Consider the following 21,051-nt stretch of genomic DNA (forward strand, 5'->3'; position numbering starts at 1 on the left):
ACTTCACCCAGAGAGTGGTGAGCCTGTGGAATTTGTTACCACAGAAAGCAGCTGACGCCAAAACATTGTATGTTTTCAAGAAGGAGTTAGATATAGCTCTTGGGGTGAAAGGGATCAAAGGATATGGGGGGAAAGCGGGAACAGGTTACTGAGTTGGATGATCAGTCATGATCATAATGAATGGCGGAGCAGGCTCGAAGGGCCGAATGGCCTACTCATGCTCCTATTTTCTATGTAATTGGCTTCCCCTTATTTTGAAATTGTGTCCCCTGGTTCTGGACTCCCCAACCAGGGAAATATTTTAGCTGCATCTACCCTGTCTATCCCTTTAAGTATTTTGCAGGTTTCAATGAGATCACCTTTTATTCTTCCAAACTCTAGAGAATACAAGCCATTTCTTCAATCTCTCTTCATAGGAATAAATGAGATGTGCTGTTACCATTTTCTTAAAATTAACCTGGTGAATGATTGAATAACTATAACTTAACAAGGGAACAGATATGGTAGATAAACTATTTAGGCTGGCTAGGAAGTTTAGGACTATGGGACATGGTCTAAAAATTAGAACCAGACCTTTCAGGAGTGAAATTGGGAATCACTTCTATGCATAAAGCTTGGTGGAAGTTTGGAACTCTCTTCCAAAAATGACAAATGATGCTAGATCAATTGCTAATTTTAAATCTGAGATTAATAGATTATTGTTATCCAAAGGGATATGGGGCAAGGGTGGGTATAGGTCGCAGATCAGCCATGATTTCATTGCATGGCAGCACATGCTAGAGGCTGAAATGGCCTCCCCCTGTACCTACGTTCCTAAATTATCAAATGTTGCAGTTGTACACTTGAGGAGGCTGCCTCACACCACTTGGCTGACACCACATGGAGTTAATATGTGCTGTGAAAGAAATCCCTCTTAAGCACTTTATAAAGTTAAGGAGTTATTTTAAATGTTTAGTGAGTCCAGGTGCTTCCCCCTATGCTCACAGCTTCCCCGAATCCTGAGCGGACAATTCGTTCAAAGTGTCGTGTCTGCCCAAAATCAGGGTCCGAACTGACTCCAGAGTTAAATTGTGTGAGAGACACCCTGGAGAAGTTAGCCTCATACTACCAGGTCTCATACTACTTAGGTTGAGGCCACGCCGACACTTCCTAAACCTACTAGAGTTCATGAAAGCGTTGGAGACAACAAAGACGCTGCCAAATTTGTAAGCAATTAGGGATGGGCAATAAATGCTGGCCTGGCCAGCGATGCCCACATCCCATGAATGAATAAAAAAAAGCATTTGAAATGTAATTGTTGTCTGGAGCTCTGTGCTTGTGTATCAGAGTTGGGTGGTTTCCTGAGCAGTAGAATGGAAATTTCAGCCAGGAGTGTAATAGAGCAGCAATGGGTTTCCGGCTCCAGCATTAGCGAGAGATTCTGGAAGCTGGGATCCATTCTGCTGCTACAGTGTAAAGACAACCAAAAATGACACAGCGAGCGCTTTACCTTTAGCAAAATGAATCATCCTGACTACAGCGGGCAGACTCCTGTTCAGCCCCAGGATCCGATCCAGATGGAAAGCAAATACTTCACTGACATCCACAGGTCTCTTGAGGACCCCGCACCGTTGTCGGCAGCCTGGCACTTTTGTCAAGTCCATGGGCATGGGGTTCCCTTCACCCGGGATTAGGGAGTGATGATCGCTGCCAACACCTTCAAATAAAACCAGAGACGGGTGTCCGGGCTGGGGGACCCTCTGGATACGAACGATGCTGGAATCGGCCAGGAAACGCATGGCAGCGATGTCCTGCTTTGTGAACCAGAGCGGCGCGCTTTCGCTGTAAATCCTGATGTTACTCGCAGCCACGTTAGATTTCCCCTCACCTGCACTTTGGAAAGTTGTCAAGTTGACGTTCAGCTTTCCCCTGGTGAAGTTTAATGTCGCTGTGCTGTCAGTCGCCCTCAGTCTTTGATCAGCCTGTAAACTTAGCATCAGCATGTTGCGCTGACTGGTCAGGAGGTCAGCATCGTTCTCCTGCACAGCTTGGTTGCGTTTCGCCGAGCGTTTCTTCCTGATTTTTGGCCTCACAGTTCCCCTGATGTTGGCCGGTCTTCTCCTTTTTGATCTGAAGGTCATGTACACCACGTTGGGATTGTAGGTGGAGTTATCTTGCTGTCTTTCCCCCTCTGGGAAAGTGCTGGGGAGCAGCCTGACAGGCGCACCGTCCCTCTTGTACCCAGATTCAAAAACCCGGTCCTGGGATAAGACATCGCCCTGCATCACAACAAAGGAGGCATAAATCAAACACGCTGAGGCGATCAGCAAGTTTCTCTTGGTTCTGGGACGTCTCCCACTCGCCATCCAGACACAAAGGGCAACCAAAAAGGAACGAACTTTGCCAAGTCTTAGACAAGTCATCCTTGCGGTGATCCAACATGATGAACTGAAATGAAGGTGGTAGGCGAGGTTTCCGAAGCCCGGAGAGGCAGCATCCTCCTAAATGGTCTCTGATCCACCCTGCACCCTGCGAACTGACGGACTGGAACAGACAGATTTGGAAATGAGAACACACACCGGGCCGCGTCTCTCTCTAACTGGTATCAGCGAGTTGAAGGGAATGAATGGAAACAACTACGCAAACTGCTCTCGCACAGGACTTTGTGTGTGAGAGAGAGAGAGACATACACTGGAGGCAGGCAGCAACTGCACAGCGCTGATTCAAGAGAGATTGTATTAACATTGGAGGGCGGGAGGACTGGGTAAAACTGTCAGTTTTCCCTTCTAGATAACAAACTTTTATTCTGTGTGAAACATGTAGTAGAGAATTGTGCATTTTTCTAATTCTACTCAAATTATCCAAATTTAGCCCTGAGTGTTCCCTCATATAATAAAAAGATACGTGATCATCTGTGAGATGCATTGCTTCACTGTGTTGTTGCTTTTCTGGAAGCAGCTGACCCACATCTATGTTACAGATCATTTCATCACAGATTGTGAATCTTAGGCAACACCAATGACCCTGATAGATTTCCTCCCTCATTGCGAAAACTTCATTTGTTAGATATCTGAAAACACGAAACGAGTCCACCACTAAACTGGTGTGAGTTTTATTCACTGTGGGCAAATGAAAAATTGTGCAAGATTAATTAACATTTTTAACAGCCATGAACTGAAGCTGCACAGCTCAGAGGGGATACAGTGGATATTGACAATTGATGAGACTGTAATATTATTTATTTTAGGAGGAGGCCATCGGAATAGCGGCTGTTATTCAGGGCAAGCGGAAGTAAAATCATTGCAATACCCGAGGTCTCCCACCTCCAGTGACAGGCAATTTCCAACTGTTCAGCAAACTAGCTCGTGATGGAACATCAGCGGAGAGCAATGTACAGTCAGCGGGAAATGACAGTAAGTGCATTGACATCACATCATGGGCTGTTGACTCTACAGGTTATAATTAGGCAATATCACCCAGACCACTTAACATCACTGATCACAGAATCACAGAATTGTTACAGCACCGCAGGAGGCCATTCAGCCCATCATGTCTGCACCGGCTCTCTGAAAGAGCAATTCCCTCAGGTCCATTCCCCGGCCTTCTCCCCTTAACCCTGCACATTCTTCCTTTTCATATAACTGTCTAATTCCCTTTTGAATGCTTCAATTGAACCTGTCTTCACCACATTCTCAGGCAGCACATTCCAGACCTCATCCAGACGTTAACCACTCGCTGCGTGAAAAAGTTATTCCTCATGTCACATTTGCTTCTCTTACCAAATAATTTAAATCTGTGCCCTCTCGTTCCTGATCCTTTCAAGAATGGAAACAGTTTCTGTCTATCTATTCTGTCCAGAACCCTTATGATTTTGAATACCTCTATCAAATCACCTCTCAGCTTTCTCCAAGGAAAACAGTCCTAACTTCTCCAATCTATCTTCATAACTGAAATTCCTCATCCCTGGAAACATTCTCGTGAATCTCTTTTGTACTTTCTCCAATGCCCTCACATCTTTCCTCAAGTGCGGCGCCCAGAATTGGATGCAATATTCCAGCTGAGACTGAACTAGTGTCTTATACAAGTTCAACATAACTTCCTTGCTCTTGTACTCTATGCCTCTATCAATAAAGCCCAGGATACTGTATACTTTATTAACTGCTCTCTCAACCTGACCTGCCACCTTTAATGACTTATACACATATACACCTAGGTCCCTCTGCTCCGACACCCCCTTTAGAATTGTGCCCTTTATTCTATATTGTCTCTCCATGTTCTTCCTACCAAAATGAATCACCTCACATTTCTATGCATTGAACTTCATCTGCCACCTGTCTGTCCATTCCACCAACTTGTCTATGTCATTTTGAAGTTCTACACTATCCTCTTCACAGTTCACAATGCTTCCAAGTTTTGTATCATCTGCAAACATTGAAATTGTGCCCTGTACACCAAGGTCTAGGTCAATAATATATATCAGGAAAAGCAAGGGTCCCAACACTGATCCCTGGGGAATTCCACTACAAACCTTCCTCCAGCCCGAAAAACATCCATTAACCACTACCCTCTGTTTCCTGTCACTCAGCCAATTTTGTATCCATGCTGCTACCGTCCCTTTTATTCAATGAGCTACAAGTTTGCTCACAAGTCTGTTGTGTGGCACTGTATCAAATGCCTTTTGAAGGTCCATGTACACAAAAACTCCAGCAAGTTAGTTAGACATGATTTTCCCTTACAAAATCCACGCTGGCTTTCCTTAATTAATTTGCATTTGTCCATATGATCCTTTGATAATGCAGGGGAGAGGGGGATCTTTACTGGAAAATCATAAATAATGCAATGGATCACATAATCTGCAACAACTGAAATGAACATATGAATTAGGAGCAGGAGTAGGCCTCTCGCCCCTCGTGCCTGCTCCACCATTCAATAAGATCATGGCTGATCTGATTGTAACCTCAACTTCACATTCCTGCCTACCTCCGATAACCTTTCATCCACTTGCTTATCAAGAATCTATCTACCTCTGCCTTAAAAATATTCAAAGACTCTACTTCTACTGCTTTTTGAGGAAGAGAGTTCCAAAGACTCCCAACCCTCTGAGAAGAAAAAAAATTCTCCTCATCTCCATCTTAAATGGGCGACCCCTTATTTTTAAACAGTGACCTCTAGTTCTAGATTCTCCCACAAGAGGAAACATCCTTTCCACATCCACTCTGTAAAGACCCCTCGGGATCTTATATGTTTCAATCAAGTCGCTTCTTACTCTTCTAAACTCTAATGGACACAACCCTATCCTATCCAATCTTTTCTCATTCCAGATAATGCAACTGAAATAAAGAATCTTTTAAGAGTAATAATATTCGATCTATTCATTGCACAGATCTTAATGTACACTGTGCTGTAATATATATTTCCAAAAAGAACATTTGCCTACCCCTATCCATTTCAGAGATGCTTGTATTAATGGTCGTTCAAAAACAAATTGTTTGAACTTGAGAATCGAACCACAAGAAGTTTACAGCACAGGAGGGCATCGTTAGACCAGAGAGAAAAATAAATTAGCAAAAAAAATTAAATATCTGGAATCATCAGAAATAAACTTTATAGTGAGATTGGTTTGTATTTATATAGCCCTTATCAAGTCTCTCAAAAAATAAATTAAGTTTCCAGTACCCCACCTTTCTATCTTTCCAAAAGTAGTTTATAATTCCATAGGCCACCCATATCTCAGTGCAGATGTGTTACATTCTGATAAATTAACTTCTGTTTAATGTTTAAGTTTTATGTTTAGGGTATGTTACTTAGCGCACAACATATATCTCTGGTTTGAATTCAATAGTATTTAAGCACTACCATTCCTACTGGAGAAGTATTTTTAAAGTAAGCCTATTCTATCTTTGGCCTCCTTATCTTGAGAGACAATGGATACGCGCCTGGAGGTGGTCAGTGGTTTGTGAAGCAGCGCCTGGAGTGGCTATAAAGGCCAATTCTAGAGTGACAGGCTCTTCCACAGGTGCTGCAGAGAAATTTGTTTGTCGGGGCTGTTGCACAGTTGGCCTCTGTCTTTTTTCCTGCCAACTACTAAGTCTCTTCGACTCGCCACATTTTAGCCCCGTCTTTATGGCTGCCCGCCAGCTCTGGCGGACGCTGGCAACTGACTCCCACGACTTGTGATCAATGTCACAGGATTTCATGTCGCGTTTGCAGACGTCTTTAAAGCGGCGACATGGACGGCCGGTGGGTCTGATACCAGTGGCGAGCTCGCTGTACAATGTGTCTTTGGGGATCCTGCCATCTTCCATGCGGCTCACATGGCCAAGCCATCTCAAGCGCCGCTGACTCAGTAGTGTGTACAAGCTGAGGATGTTGGCCGCCTTGAGGACTTCTGTGTTGGAGATACGGTCCTGCCACCTGATGCCAAGTATTCTCCGGAGGCAGCGAAGATGGAATGAATTGAGACGTCGCTCTTGGCTGACATACGTTGTCCAGGCCTCGCTGCCGTAGAGCAAGGTACTGAGGACATAGGCCTGATACACTCGGACTTTTGTGTTCCGTGTCAGTGCGCCATTTTCCCACACTCTCTTGGCCAGTCTGGACATAGCAGTGGAAGCCTTTCCCATGCGCTTGTTGATTTCTGCAGCTAGAGACAGGTTACTGGTGATAGTTGAGCCTAGGTAGGTGAACTCTTGAACCACTTCCAGAGCGTGGTCGCCAATATTGATGGATGGAGCATTTCTGACATCTTACCCCATGATGTTCATTTTCTTGAGTCTGATGGTTAGGCCAAATTCATTGCAGGCAGCCGCAAACCTGTCGATGAGACTCTGCAGGCACTCTTCAGTGTGAGATGTTAAAGCAGCATCGTCAGCAAAGAGGAGTTCCCTGATGAGGACTTTCCATACTTTGGACTTGGCTCTTAGACGGGCAAGGTTGAACAACCTGCCCCTTGATCTTGTGTGGAGGAAAATTCCTTCTTCAGAGGACTTGAACGCATGTGAAAGCAGCAGGGAGAAGAAAATCCCAAAAAGTGTGGGTGCGAGAACACAGCCCTGTTTCACGCCACTCAGGATAGGAAAGGGCTCTGATGAGGAGCCACCATGTTGAATTGTGCCTTTCATATTGTCATGGAATGAGGTCATGATACTTAGTAGCTTTGGTGGGCATCCAATTTTTTCTAGTAGTCTGAAGAGACCACGTCTGCTGATGAGGTCAAAGGCTTTGGTGAGATCAATGAAAGCAATGTAGAGGGGCATCTGTTGTTCACGACATTTCTCCTGTATCTGACGAAGGGAGAACAGCATGTCAACGGTCGATCTCTCTGCACGAAAGCCACACTGTGCCTCAGGGTAGACGCGCTCGGCCAGCTTCTGGAGCCTGTTCAGAGCGACTCGAGCAAAGACTTTCCCCACTATGCTGAGCAGGGAGATTCCACAGTAGTTGTTGCAGTCACCGCGGTCACCTTTGTTTTTATAGAGGGTGATGATATTGGCATCGCGCATGTCCTGGGGTACTGCTCCCTCGTCCCAGCTCAGGCATAGCAGTTCATGTAGTGCTGAGAGTATAGCAGGCTTGGCACTCTTGATTATTTCAGGGGTAATGCTGTCCTTCCCAGGGGCTTTTCCGCTGGCTAGAGAATCAATGGCATCACTGAGTTCCGATTTGGTTGGCTGTATGTCCAGCTCATCCATGACTGGTAGAGGCTGGGCTGCATTAAGGGCAGTCTCAGTGACAGCATTCTCCCTGGAGTACAGTTCTAGGTAGTGCTCAACCCAGCGGTCCATTTGTTTGTGTTGGTCAGTGATTATGTCCCCTGATTTAAATTTGAGGGGGGCAATCTTCTTGACAGTTGGCCCAAGAGCTCTCTTCATGCCATCATACATTCCTCTGATGTTTCCGGTGTCTGAGGCCAGCTGAATATGACTGCATAGGTGTTGCCAGTAGTCATTTGCGCAGCGCCTGGCTGTTCTATGTGCAGTGCTTCTGGCTGCTTTAAGTGCTGCGGATGTTAAATCGCTGGGGGCTTTCTTGTAGTTCAACAGTGCAATGCGCTTAGCGGCTATGACAGGTTCCAGCTCTTCATTATGAGATTGAAACCAGTCTGCATTTCTCTTCGCATTATTCAAATCTGTTTAAAAGTAATAATTCAATTACTAATGTTACAGATTATTTCAATTTTCTCTCACAAACCATCCTGTCTGTCATGTGTCGAATGGGTGAATCTATTTGAAATATTGTCAGGAAAACACTATATGCCAAATGGGATAGATTAATTTCCTTGGTTGGAAACTTACATTAGACTTTTAATGGAAAAAACCCTACAGTAACTTATGAAAAAAAAACTAGCAGCCAAGATGGCCACTGTAATTTACATTTGAAACACCAGGAGATTGGACTTGAGACAAAGTGTCGAACAACAAGCTCAGCCAGAACAATGCTTTGGCTAACTGAGTAGATTAGCCAGATAATCCTCACTAGCGAGCCATTCAAAGTCATCCTGAGGCATTCATAAGTGGAGACGTCCCTCTGGGGGCATGGGGTAAACACTGATGTCCCACCTAAGAGGAGTTTTGGGTTTTAGACTTTGGACCGCATAAAAAAACCCAAAAGGGATTGATAGAATCATGTGACTGCTTGCTCATCTCTGAAGAAACTGGAATTTCTGTCAGACAGACAGGTGACAAACAGTAACTGAGTATACAGCAACAAAGCCCTCTCTACCCAAAAAATGTGAAGAACCAGCCACGACTGGAGGGCCTCCAAGCCTACAGACTGCTACAGCCAGCAACTAGAAGAGAATCAACTATCAGTTCTGCCTTAAGGAAAACTCTGAGAAAAGCAAGCCAACCAAAGTGCACTTTGACCAGCTTCAGCCAAGGACTACTGGATTTACAGATTGTATTTAAATTCCATTTATTCTGGACTTTAATCCAACCACAAAATCTGTTTGTCTCTGTAAGCTATTTGCGTGTGTATGTGTGATTCTCATGTGAATGTATGTGTGAATGTGTAGGGTGGTTTTAGTATTTTTTTTAAATCGAGTTAGAGTGTTAAGTATAAAAACTTATCTTTTCCTTGTTTAAACTCAAAAAAACCTGTCTGATTGGTTCTTTTGCACTCATCAGAGCAACGTGGTAAACAACCATTTTTTTTAAAAAAAAGGAATAAACCTATTGCGGTCAAAGAGGAGAGACGAAAGGACAGCCTGAGACCCCCTCCCCACCTGGCGTTAACAATGTGTTTAAAATACTTTCAAATAACGGAGCGTTAAACATGGTAGAAGAGCAAATCAAATGCTCGTTCACAATTTCACAGGGATTATACTTTTCAGAACAAATTTGTATCCCACAGTCTATTTTATTCCTATACATAACCGAGAGAGATTTAAAAATGACCCCATCGCCATTCATTCAAACATCTAACAGATTTTTTTTTTAATAGGACGATTCTTTTAGATCAATAACTCTTCGTCGCATTCCTGGATAAGAATTCCTGTAATCCAGCCCTCACTGACAGCGCTAATTATGGAAGCTATTTTATCGGTAATCGTAAATGACACAAAAGGTTTATGTGACGATAAGTTAGGGAAGGAGACTCTAAAAAAACAGTGGTAGCATTGTTTTAAAATATGTTGAAATAAACAGAGGAGGTAAATATTGGGAAATAATTATCATATTTTAATTTGATGGACAGAGTGGTCTCTGGAAATCGTTCTGCCGATGACAGCAGAGTTTTTGCTGTTCCCCCTCCCCATCAGCCTCTCATCTTGGGTCCATGCAGTGATCGAGAGCTTTTCTCTTTCTGCCTCTTCCCTGACCGCCGCCTACTTTCCACGGCTTTAGCTGAATGGCCACAGTTTAATTCATTTCCTTTCAATATTTAACTTCGTTGCCAGTTTCTCCTCCTCCTTTCCCAATGCCTTCACCTTGGGTTTGGACCTGCCTTTCTGCTGCGCAGTGGGACTAGATAATTATAAAGAACAGGTTCAGAAAGAGGTGTAAGTGCGATGCCGGTGGTGACAGAGAGTCAAAACATCTGTACCCAGGGCCAGCAACACATGAACGGCTGCATGTATCTCATCTTTAAATAATTACTCACCTGCAGGATTGAAAATGTTATTTCAAGGCTGAGTGAGAATTACTTTGCTGTAAAGGATTGGCTTTATTTGAGATAATATATTCACTAAAATAAAGACCGTTGTTCTGTGGATTAATTTTGGAAATAACTGCGAAAAACGGAAACCTCCCCGGCGGGGAATTGAACCCCGGTCTCCCGCGTGACAGGCGGGGATACTGACCACTATACTACCGAGGACAACTGAAAACAAATGCAACAGGCACTCTATTTCAGCTTTCGTCAGATCATTTTAGTCACTTTTAATCCTTGTCAAAGAATCCTCAGCCAGCGACGCCATTCAATTCAGTTCCGAAGAAGGGTCACTGACCCGAAACGTTAACTCTGCTTCTCTTTCCACAGATGCTGCCAGACCTGCTGAGTGAATCCAGCATTTCTTGTTTTTGTTCCATTCAATTCATAATTATTTTGTTGAATGGCCTATTTCTGTTCTGATTTCTTATGTTCTGAAGTTCAGTACTCCAGATGTGGTCTAACCAAAGCTTAAAGTAACACAGAAACCGAGAAATCTTACAGCAGCAAAGCAGGCTATTCAGCCCATCATGTCTGTCCTTAAGCCAAGAAAGAGCGATCCACTCTAATCCCACCTTGCAGCTCTTGGTGCGTAGTACTGTAGGTTACAGCGCTTTAAGCGCATATCCAAATATAACTGTAGCAATGACTTCCACCCCTTTGTATTGCTAATATTCATCATCAATAGGAAACTCCAGTTTCATTCAGCCCAGTCCAAATTGCTGATTGGCATGTCAGTGAATGGAGTCCTTTCAGAAGCCTCAAAGCCTCATTGTCATAGACTTTTAACCAGCAGTCATTGCACCTTGAGTCTGCAACAGTGTGGAAAGGTACCAGATAGCTATACTCCTGGAGGTTTAATCCCGTGACCTCGGCCTCCCATCATTCTGTGCACTCCCAGCATCCTTATTGTGCAGTGCCTCCCCATGACAATTGGGAAACAAACAGACTCTTCATGACCCAATTGGGTGATTCTTGGCTTTCTCCCACCTCAAATATTTTTTATAATTATTTTTTATAACATTAAAAGAAATGAAGAAAAGAAAAAAAATTATGTCCCCACAATTTTTCTCCTAGGTTGCTGTCAGAAGTGTCAAAGAGATTAGTCATTAATTCCTGATGACTCCAGGAAAATGCTGGAGGATTGGCAACCCTAGTGTGCATCATGTCTCAATGATTCTTTGATAATTTGACTGCATTTGTTGACTTGCAACAGTTGATTTCAACCTCAGACAGTGATCAGGTACAGGAATGGAGTCGGTAGTAAGGGAACAGAGTTTGTGGTGAATATCTCAGAGAATCTAACCATCTCTGCTTGACATTCAATGGCATTATGATCGTTGAATCCCCCACTATCAATATCCTGGGGGTTATCATTGACCAGAAACTGAACTGGGGTAGCCATATAAATACCGTGGCTACAAGAGGCTAGGAATCCTGCGGCGAGTAATTCACCTCCTGACTCCCCAAAGCCTGTTTACCATCTACAAGGCACAAGTCAGGAGTGTGATGGAATACTCTCCACTTGCCTGGATGCATGCAGCTCCAACAACACTCAAGAAGCTCGACAACACCCAGGACAAAACAGCCCACTTGACTGGCACCCCATCCACCACCTTCAACATTCACTCCCTCCACCACAGTGGCAGCAGTGTGTACCATTTACAAGATGCACTGCAGCAACACACCAAGGCTCCTTAGACAGCACCCTCCAAACCCATGACCTCTACCAACAAGAAGGACAAGGGCAGCAGATGCAAGGGAGCATGGCCATCCACAAGTTCCCATCCAAGCCACACACTATCTTGACTTGGAACTATATCGCCATTCCTTCACTGTCACCGGGTCAAAATCCTGGAACTCCCTTCCTAACAGCACTGTGGGTGTACCTACCCCACATGGACTACAGCGGTTCAGGAAGGCAGCTCACCCCCACCTTCTCAAGGGCAATTAGGGATGGACAAAAAATGCTGGCCTAGCCAGAGATGCCCATATCCCATGAACGAAAATGAAAAAAACAATGGCTTTGAACATCCCAATATTTAACTGGAGGAAATTTATGGTCATCAAGTACGACATGTTAGAAAAGCATCAGAATGAATCAGAGGCATGAGAGGGGTCGTGAGATGTGGAGGTGAGGTAGAGCTGGGAAATGGCAGAGGACATATGAAACCTGACACTGTTTTCAGATGATGTCATCAAGGCAAAACATGTTGATGAGAAATATGAAGGGGTTAGAACATAGAACAGTACAGCACAGTACAGGCCCTTCGGCCCACGATGTTGTGCCAAACCTTTAACCTACTCTAAGATCAAACTACCTACATACCCTTCATTCTACTATCATCCATGTACCTATCCAAGAGTCGCTTAAATGTCCCTAATGTATCTGCATCTACTACCACCGCTGGCAGCGCATTCCACGCACCCACCACTCTCTGTGTAAAGAACCTACCTCTGACATCTCCCCGAAACCTTCCTCCAATCACCTTGAAATTATGACCCCTGGTGATAGCCCTTTCTGCCCAGGGAAAAAGTCTCTGGCTATCCACCCTATCGATGCCTCTCATCATCTTGTACCCCTCTATCAAGTCACCTCTCATCCTTCTTCGTTCCAATGAGAAAAGCCCTAGCTCCCTCAACCTTTCTTCGTAAGACATGCCCTCCAGTCCAGGCAGCATCCTGGTAAATCTCCTCTGCACCCTCTCTAAAGCTTCCACATCCTTCCAAAAATGAGGCGACCAGAACTGAACACAATATTCCAAGTGTGGTCTAACCAGGGCTTTATAGAGCTGCAGCATAACCTCGCGGCTCTTAAACTCAATCCCCCTGTTAATGAAAGCCAACACACCATACGCCTTCTTAACAACCCTATCAACTTGAGTGGCAACTTTGAGCGATCTATGGACATGGACCCCAAGATCCCTCTGTTCCTCCACACTACCAAGAATCCTGTCTTTAAGCCTGTATCCTGCATTCAAATTTGACCTTCCAAAATGAATCACTTCACACTTTTCCAGGTTGAACTCCATCTGCCACTTCTCAGCCCAGATCTGCATCCTGTCAATGTCCCGTTGCAACCTACAACAGCCTTCCACACTATCCACAACTCCAGCAACCTTTGTGTCATCGGCAAACTTGCTAACCCAGCCTTCCACTTCCTCATCCAAGTCATTTATAAAAATCACAAAGAGCAGAGGTCCCAGAACAGATCCCTGTGGAACACCACTGGTCACAGAGCTCCAGGCTGAATACTTTCCATCTACTACCACCGTCTGTCTTCTATGGGCCAGCCAATTCTGTATCCAGACAGCCAACTTTCCCTGTATCCCATGCCTCCTTACTTTCTGAATGAGCCTACCATGGGGAACCTTATCAAACGCCTTGCTAAAATCCATATACACCACATCCACTGATCTTCCTTCATCAATGTGTTAATGATAAATCTTTAGAGGACTCCAGAGGTAACTGCGCAGGAATGGTAAGAGAAATCATTGTAGAACACAAGAACGAGGAACAGGAGTAGACCGTATGGCCTGTCGAGCCTGTCTGCCATTCAATAAGATCATGGCTGATCTTAGGCTTCAACTCCACTTTCCTGCCTGCTTGCCTGAGAGACCAAAAATCTGTCTATCCCAGCCTTAATTATATTCAACGATGGAGCATCCACAACACTCTGGGGTAGAGAATTCCAAAGATTCACAACCCTTTGAGTAAAGTACTTTCTCCTTTTCTCAGTCCTAAATGATCGGCCCCTTATCCTGAAACTGTGCCCCTGTGTTTTAGATTCCATGGCTAGCAGAAACAATCTCTCTGCATCTACCCTATCCAGCTTCTTCAGAATCTTGCATGTTTCAATGAGATTGCCTCTCATTCTTCTAAACCCCAGAGAATACAGGCCCAATTTACTCAGTTTCGCATCGTAGAACAACCCCCTCATCTCAGCGACCAATTTAGTAAACCTTCACTTTACTGCCTCCAATGCAAGTATATGCTTTCTTAAACATTGAAACTAAAACTACACACAATACTTCAGATGTGGTCTCACCAAAACTTGTACAATTGTAGCAAAACGTCTTTATTCCTGTCCTCCAACCCCCTTGCATAGAGGCAAACATGCCATTTGCCTTCCTAATTGCATGCTAACTTTGCATTCCTTGTACGAGCACACCCAAGTCTCTTTGAACATCAACACTTGCAAGTTTCAGACCTTTTAAAAAATATTCTGCTTTGCTATTCTTATGATCAAAGTGAATAACTTCACAATTCCCTACATTGTACTCCATCTGCCATCTTGTTGCCCACTCCCTTAACCTATCTATATCTCTTTGCAAGTCTGGCAGCATCTGTGTAGAGAGAAACAAAGTTAACATTTCAGGTCTGTGACCCTCCATCATATGCTGCCAGACTTGCTGAGTATTTCCAGCACTTTCTGCTCTCATTTCAGAGTTTCAGCATCCACAGTATTTTACTCTTATTATATCTCTTTGCAGCCTCTCTGTGTCCTCCCACAGCTTCCCTTTCCACCTACCTTTGTACCATCAGCAAACTTAGATACATTGCTCTCTGTCTCTTCATCTAAGCCATTGGTATAGATTGTAAATAGTTGAGGTGCCAGCACTGATCTTTGTGGCACTCCATTACTCACTGCCTGCCAACTTGAAAATGCCCCATTCATGCCCACCCTTTGCTTCTTGTCCACTAACCAATCCTCTGTCCATGCTAATATATTAACCCTAACTCCGTGAGCCCTTACCTTGCCTATTAGTATTTTGTGTGGCACCTTATCGAATGACTTTTGGAAATCCAGGTATATTATATCTACTGGTTCCCCTTATTGGCGACCACGCTCTGGAAGTGGTTCAAGAGTTCACCTACCTAAGCTCAACTATCACCAGTAACCTGTCTCTAGATGCAAAAGTCAACAAGCACATGGGAAAGGCTTCCACTGCTATGTCCAGACTGGCCAAGAGAGTGTGGGAAAATGGCGCACTGACACGGAACACAAAAGTCCGAGTGTATCAGGCCTGTGTCCTCAGTACCTTGCTCTATGGCAGTGAGGCCTGGACAATGTATGTCAGCCAAGAGCGACGTCTCAATTCATTCCATCTTCGCTGCCTCCGGAGAATACTTGGCATCAGATGGCAGGACCGTATCTCCAACACAGAAGTCCTCGAGTCGGCCAACATCCCCAGCTTGTACACACTACTGAGTCAACGGCGCTTGAGATGGCTTGGCCATGTGAGCCGCATGGAAGAAGGCAGGATCCCCAAAGACACATTGTACAGCGAGCTCGCCACTGGTATCAGACCCACCCATGCCTCCGCTTTAAAGACGTCTGCAAACGCGACATGAAATCCTGTGACATTGATCACAAGTCGTGGGAGTCAGTTGCCAGCGTTCGCCAGAGCTGACGGGCAGCCATAAAGACGGGGCTAAAATGTGGCGAGTCGAAGAGACTTAGTAGTTGGCAGGAAAAAAGACAGAGGCGCAAGGGGAGAGCCAACTGTGCAACAGCCCTGACTAACAAATTTCTCTGCAGCACCTGTGGAAGAGCCTGTCACTCTAGAATTGGCCTTTATAGCCACTCCAGGCACTGCTTCACAAACCACTGACCACCTCTAGGCACGTATCCATTGTCTCTCGAGATAAGGAGGCCAAAGAAGATATTCCCCTCAGCAGGTCTGGCAGCATCTGTGGAAAGAGAAGCAGCATTAACGTTTCGGGTCAGTGACCCTTCTTCGGAACTGACCCGAAACGTTAACTCTGCTTCTCTTTCCACAGATGCTGCCAGACCTGCTGAGTGATTCCAGCATTTCTTGTTTTTGTTTCAGATTTCCAGCATCCGCAGTATTTTGCTTTTAAGATATTCCCCTTATCTACCCTATTAGTTAGATCCTCAAAAAAACTCTTTCGTAAAGCCATGAAGATTCTCTGGCTGTGACTGGAAATGAATGGAACGTAGTGAGGGCAGTCCCACCCAACTGGACAATGGAGGAGAACCATTGGATGAGGTTGATGTGGTCAACTGTGTCACAAAACTGTTGAGGTAGAAAGCTGATTGGAGGAGTTCAAACATGGAGTTGTGGGAAAGAAGGGCACAGATTTAGAGGGTGACAGCACTTTCAAGGTCTATGAAGAGGAAAGGGAAGTTGGAAATGGGATTGTAGTTTGTAAGGACAGGGAGGTTCAAGGGTTTTTTTTGAGGAGAGGAATGATTATAGCAGATTTGAAAGGCAGGGGGACCATGCCTGAGGAGAGAGAAGTGTTAACAATATCAGCTAAAATAGAAGCCAGGAAAGGAAATGGGGTGATCAGCAGTTTGATGAGAATAGGGTCAAGGGAGCAGAAGATGGGTGTCATGAACAAGATGAGCTCGGAGACAGCATGAGGGGAGATAAGAAAGAAACTAGAGAAAGATGCAAGTTCAGGGTTCGGGTAGGTGGGAAACTTGGGGAAAGTATGGCTTGATGGGCTAAGAAAGGGAGGGAAGTGGCAGAAACAGGTTTTTTTGTTTATGGGATGTGTTATTTGCTGGCATTTATTGCCTATCCCTAATTGTGCTTGAGAAGGTGGTGGTGAGCTGCCTTCTTGAACCGCAACTGTACATCCACAGTGCTGTTAAGTAAGGAGTTCCAGAATTTTGACCCAGCAATGAAGAAGGAATAGTGATATATTTCCAGATCAGGCTGCTGCATGACTAGAAGGGGAACCTACAGGTGGTGGTGTTGCCATGCATCTGCTGCCCTTGTACTCCTAAATGGTAGAGGTTGTTGGTTTGGAAGGTGCTGTCAAAGATGCCTTTGTGAGTGTTGCAGTGCATCTTGGAGATGGTACATACTGCTGCCACTGTGTGCTGGTGGTGGAGAGAGTGAATGTTTGAGCTGATGGATGGTATGCCAATCAAGCGAGCTGCTTTGTCCTGGATGGTGTCAATCTTCTTGAGTGTTGTTTGATCTGCACTCATCCAGGCAAGTGGCGAGTATTCCATCACACTCCTGACTTGTGCCTTGTAGATAGTGGACAGGCTTTGAGGAATTCGGAGGTGAGTTACTCACCGCATAATTACCTAGCCTCGGAGCTGCTCTTCTAGCCACAGTATTTATATGGCTGGTCCAGTTAAGTTTCTGATCAATGGTGACCCCCAGGATGTTGATGGTGGGGGACTCAATGCTCATAATGCTGCTGAATGTCAAGGGAAGGTGGTTTGGCTCTGTCTTGTTGGAGATAGTGATTAACTGATAATTGTGTGGCATATATGTTACTTGCCACTTATCAGCCCAAGCCTGAATGCTGGTCTTGCTGTATGTGGGCATGAACTGCTTCATTATCTGAGGAGTTGTGAATTGTACTGAACATTTTGCAATAATTTCTACTTCTATCCTTATGATGGAAGGAAGGTCATTGATGAAGCAGCTGAAGATGGTTGGACCTAGGACACTGCCCTGAGGAACTCCTGCAGTGATGTCCTGGGGATGAGATGATTGACCTCCAACAACCACAACCATCTTACTTTGTGTTAGGTATGACTTCAACCAGTGGAGAGTTTTCCCCTGATTCCCATTGACTTCAATTTTGCTAGGGCTCCTTGATGCCAACCTGGCCAAATTCTGCCTTTATGTCTAGGGCAGTCAGTCTCTCCTCATCTCTGGTCTTCAGCATGTTTGTCCATGTTTGGATGAAGGCTGTAATGAGGTCTGGAACTGAGTGGTCTGTGAAACCCAAACTGAGCATTGGTAAGCAGCTTATTGGTGTGTGCAAGTGCTGCTTGATAACACTGTTGACAACACCTTCCATCACTTTGCAGATGATTGAGGGTAGGCTGATGGAGTGTAATTGGCCAGATTGAATTTGACCTGCTTTTTGTGGACAAGACGTACCTGGGCAATATTCCACTTTGTTGGGCAGATGCCAGTGTTGCAGCTGTACTGGATAGCTTGGCTGAGGGCGCAGCTAGTTCTGGAGCACAAGTCTTCAGCACTACAGTTGGAATGTTGTCAGGGCCCATAGCCTTTGCTATATGCAGTGCGTTCAGCCATTTCTTGAAATCACTTGGAGTGAATCGAATTGGCTGAAATCCAGCATTTGTGATGGTGATGACCTCAGTAGGAGGCCGAGATCCACTTTACACTTCTGGCCGAAGATGGTTGCAAATGTTTCAGCCTTGTCTTTCGCACTGATGTACTGTATTCCACCATCATTGATGATGGGCATGTTCAAGGAACCTCCTGAAAGAATGATCTCGATCTTTGTGACAAAGAAGTCCATGAAATCCTTACATGTTGATGGAAGTGAGGGTGGAGGAGGCAGAGGAGAGGGTTTAAGAAGATGGTTGGTCATGGAGAAGACAGGCTGGGGATTATCTTTACATTCAAGGATGATCCTGGAGTAGTGAGAAGTTTTGACAGAGAGAGGGACCTGATAGTGCTTTATGTGGTCCAGCTAAGCTCGTTGTCTACCATAAATATTCATGCTGTATCCTTTGGATTTATGGGAGTGCAGATGGAGACCATATTGGGGAAATGACTGGGGTGAAAGAAAGCAAGAGTTTTACTGGGGACAGGGACATCAAAGGTGAATGTGAGGGTATAATTGAGTAGATTGGTAGCTGCAGCAATGTTGTGGCAAATGGAGGGTCAAAAGCTTGATAGTTGGGATTTGAAAGTTACTTGAGGAATGGCTTATATCAGGGGCAGACAGAGGTGGAAGTGGGGTTAGGTGGGCAAAGGGATATGTAAGTGGAGAGGTATACAAGGAAGTGATCAGAGATGGTTTTATTTGTGATTGATCCAATGGGAGTAGAGAGGCCATGTGAGATGGCAAGGTTGAGGGGCGGCTGTCAATATGGGTAGGCAAATTTATATGGAGAGAGAGATGTTAAGGGAGAAGAGATGGCAATGAACTCAGAGGAGAAAGGGCAGTATGTGTTGAGATGGAGGTTGAAATCTCCAGAGCCTGAGAGAAGAAAGCAGTGAAAACATCTCAGTGAGAAACTTTGTGTGGTACTTCGCTGGGCAGTAGAGAACAACGATTTTAAATGAGAGAAGAAAGGCATGGAAGAAGGCGAGATGCTCAAAGGGGGGAAAAGTGACAGTGGAGTAGGGGGTCAGACATGGTGAGATTTGATGATAAGGCCACTGCAGTGGTTTGGGCGAGGTAAGTGGTGTACGATATAACCAGGCGGGGGTCGGCATTAAACAGGAAGGAGTCATTAACTGTAAGCCAATTTTCCATCATGGTCTTTATGTCGATGCAGAATAAGATCATGGATGGCAAGGGCCTTGTTCAGCAGTGATGACATTCTGGAGGAAGATGTGGAGAGAAACAGTGGTAGTTGATCCGCAGGCAGAGTCCAGAGGGTCAGCAATGGGAAGGGTGACTGGATAGGAAGGTGGCAAGTTTAACCCCTAGCGAGCATCCTGTTAGAGAGTAGAGTGGAGCAGTTGGGATTGCTGTTCGTAAGGAAGCAGCGATGAAGGCCTTAATGGCCTCTTCAGGGGCAAGCTGTGAACTTATTTTCATCATTGATTAGAGACAGATTATGTAGAATCATAGAATGTTTGTAGCACAGAAGAGGGCCATTTGGCCCTTCGTGTTCATGCTGGCTCTTTGTAAGAGCAACTTGCTAGTCCCACTCCCCCGGCCCTTTTCCTCATAGCCCTGCAAATTTTTCATCTTCGGATAATTATTCAATTCCCTTTTGAAAGCCACAAATGAATCTGCTTCTACCGCACTCTCAGGCAGTGCATTCCAGATACTAACCACTCACTGGGTAAAGACATTTTCCTTCTGCCATCTTTGGTCTTATGCTATTCACCTTAAATCAGTAATTTCTGCTTCTCTACCCTTCATCAATGGGAACAGCTTTTCTCTATTTAGTCTGTCCAGACACCTCATGATTTTGAACATCTCTATCAAATCTCCTCTCAACCTTCTCTTTTCTAAGGAGAACAGCTCCAGCTTCTCCAATCTGTCAATTGAAGTCCCTCATCCCTGGAACCATTCTTATCAATCTTTTCTGCACCCTCTCTAATATCTTCTCTTGAAGTTTATCACTATCCACCTCACAGTTGATAATACTTCCAAGTTTTGTGTCAGCTGCAAATTTTGAAATTGTGCCCTTCACACCTAGGTTAAGGTCATTCATTTAGATCAAGAAAAGCACTGGTCCCAGTACTGACCTCTGGGGAAGCCCACTGTACACCTTCCTCCAGTCCAAACAACAATCTCTGTTTCCTGTCACTCAGTCAACTTTGTATCCATGTTGCCAAAGTCCCTTTTATTCCATGGGCTTTGACTTTGCTGACAAAGTTATATCACACTTTATCAAAAACCTTTTGGAAGTTGATGTGCGCCACATTAAGCAAATTACCCTCACCAACCCTCTCTGTTACCTCATCAAAAAATTCAAGCTGGTTAAACACGATTTGCCTTTAACAAATTGTGCTGGCTTTCCTTAATTAATCCGCACTTGTCCAAGTGATTGTTAATTTTGCCCTAGATTATCATTTGTAAAAGATTTCCGCCCACTAAGGTTAAACTGACTAGCCTGGGGTTGCTGGGCTTATCATTGACTCATAGAAGGCTAACAGCACAGAATGAGGCCACTTAGCCCATCGTGTCTGTGCCGTCCAAAATAACAAGCCACCCAGTCTAATCCACCTTCCAGCATTTGGTCCATAGTCCTGCAGGTTACGGCACTTGAGGTGCATATCCAGACACCTTTTAAATGAGTTGAGGGTTTCTGTCTCTACTACCCTTTCAGGCAGTAAGTTCCAGACCCCCACCACCAACTGGATGAATTTTTTTTCCTCATCTCCCCTCTAATCTTTCTACCAATCACTTTAAATCTATGCCTCCTCGTCACTGACCTCTCTGCGAGGGTTAATAGGCCCTTCACTTCCACTCTATCCAGGCCTCTCACAA

At 44.7% G+C, this 21,051-nt stretch overlaps 1 protein-coding gene and 1 non-coding gene across 3 annotated transcripts in view; both read right to left on the reverse strand.

Annotated features, from left to right (window-relative positions):
* gask1b (golgi associated kinase 1B) overlaps positions 1-2,686 on the reverse strand; it is a 110,146-nt gene extending 107,460 nt beyond the window's left edge. Inside the window, exon 1 of one of the 2 annotated variants that reach the window (XM_068042089.1) lies at positions 1,490-2,685. In XM_068042089.1, coding sequence (XP_067898190.1) covers positions 1,490-2,402 — 913 coding nt within the window. In that variant the 5' untranslated portion in view covers positions 2,403-2,685. Of the gene's footprint in view, positions 1-1,489 lie in introns of both variants that reach the window. The other variant, XM_068042097.1, reaches the window with a different exon arrangement.
* Positions 2,687-10,221: 7,535 nt separating this feature from the next.
* On the reverse strand, positions 10,222-10,293 carry trnad-guc (transfer RNA aspartic acid (anticodon GUC)). Its single transcript has one exon. It is a non-coding gene; the product is annotated as a tRNA-Asp (tRNA).
* Positions 10,294-21,051: the final 10,758 nt, after the last annotated feature.

The sequence above is a fragment of the Heterodontus francisci genome, chromosome 1 (genome assembly GCF_036365525.1).
Source record: "Heterodontus francisci isolate sHetFra1 chromosome 1, sHetFra1.hap1, whole genome shotgun sequence".
Classification (NCBI taxonomy): Eukaryota; Metazoa; Chordata; class Chondrichthyes; order Heterodontiformes; family Heterodontidae; genus Heterodontus; species Heterodontus francisci.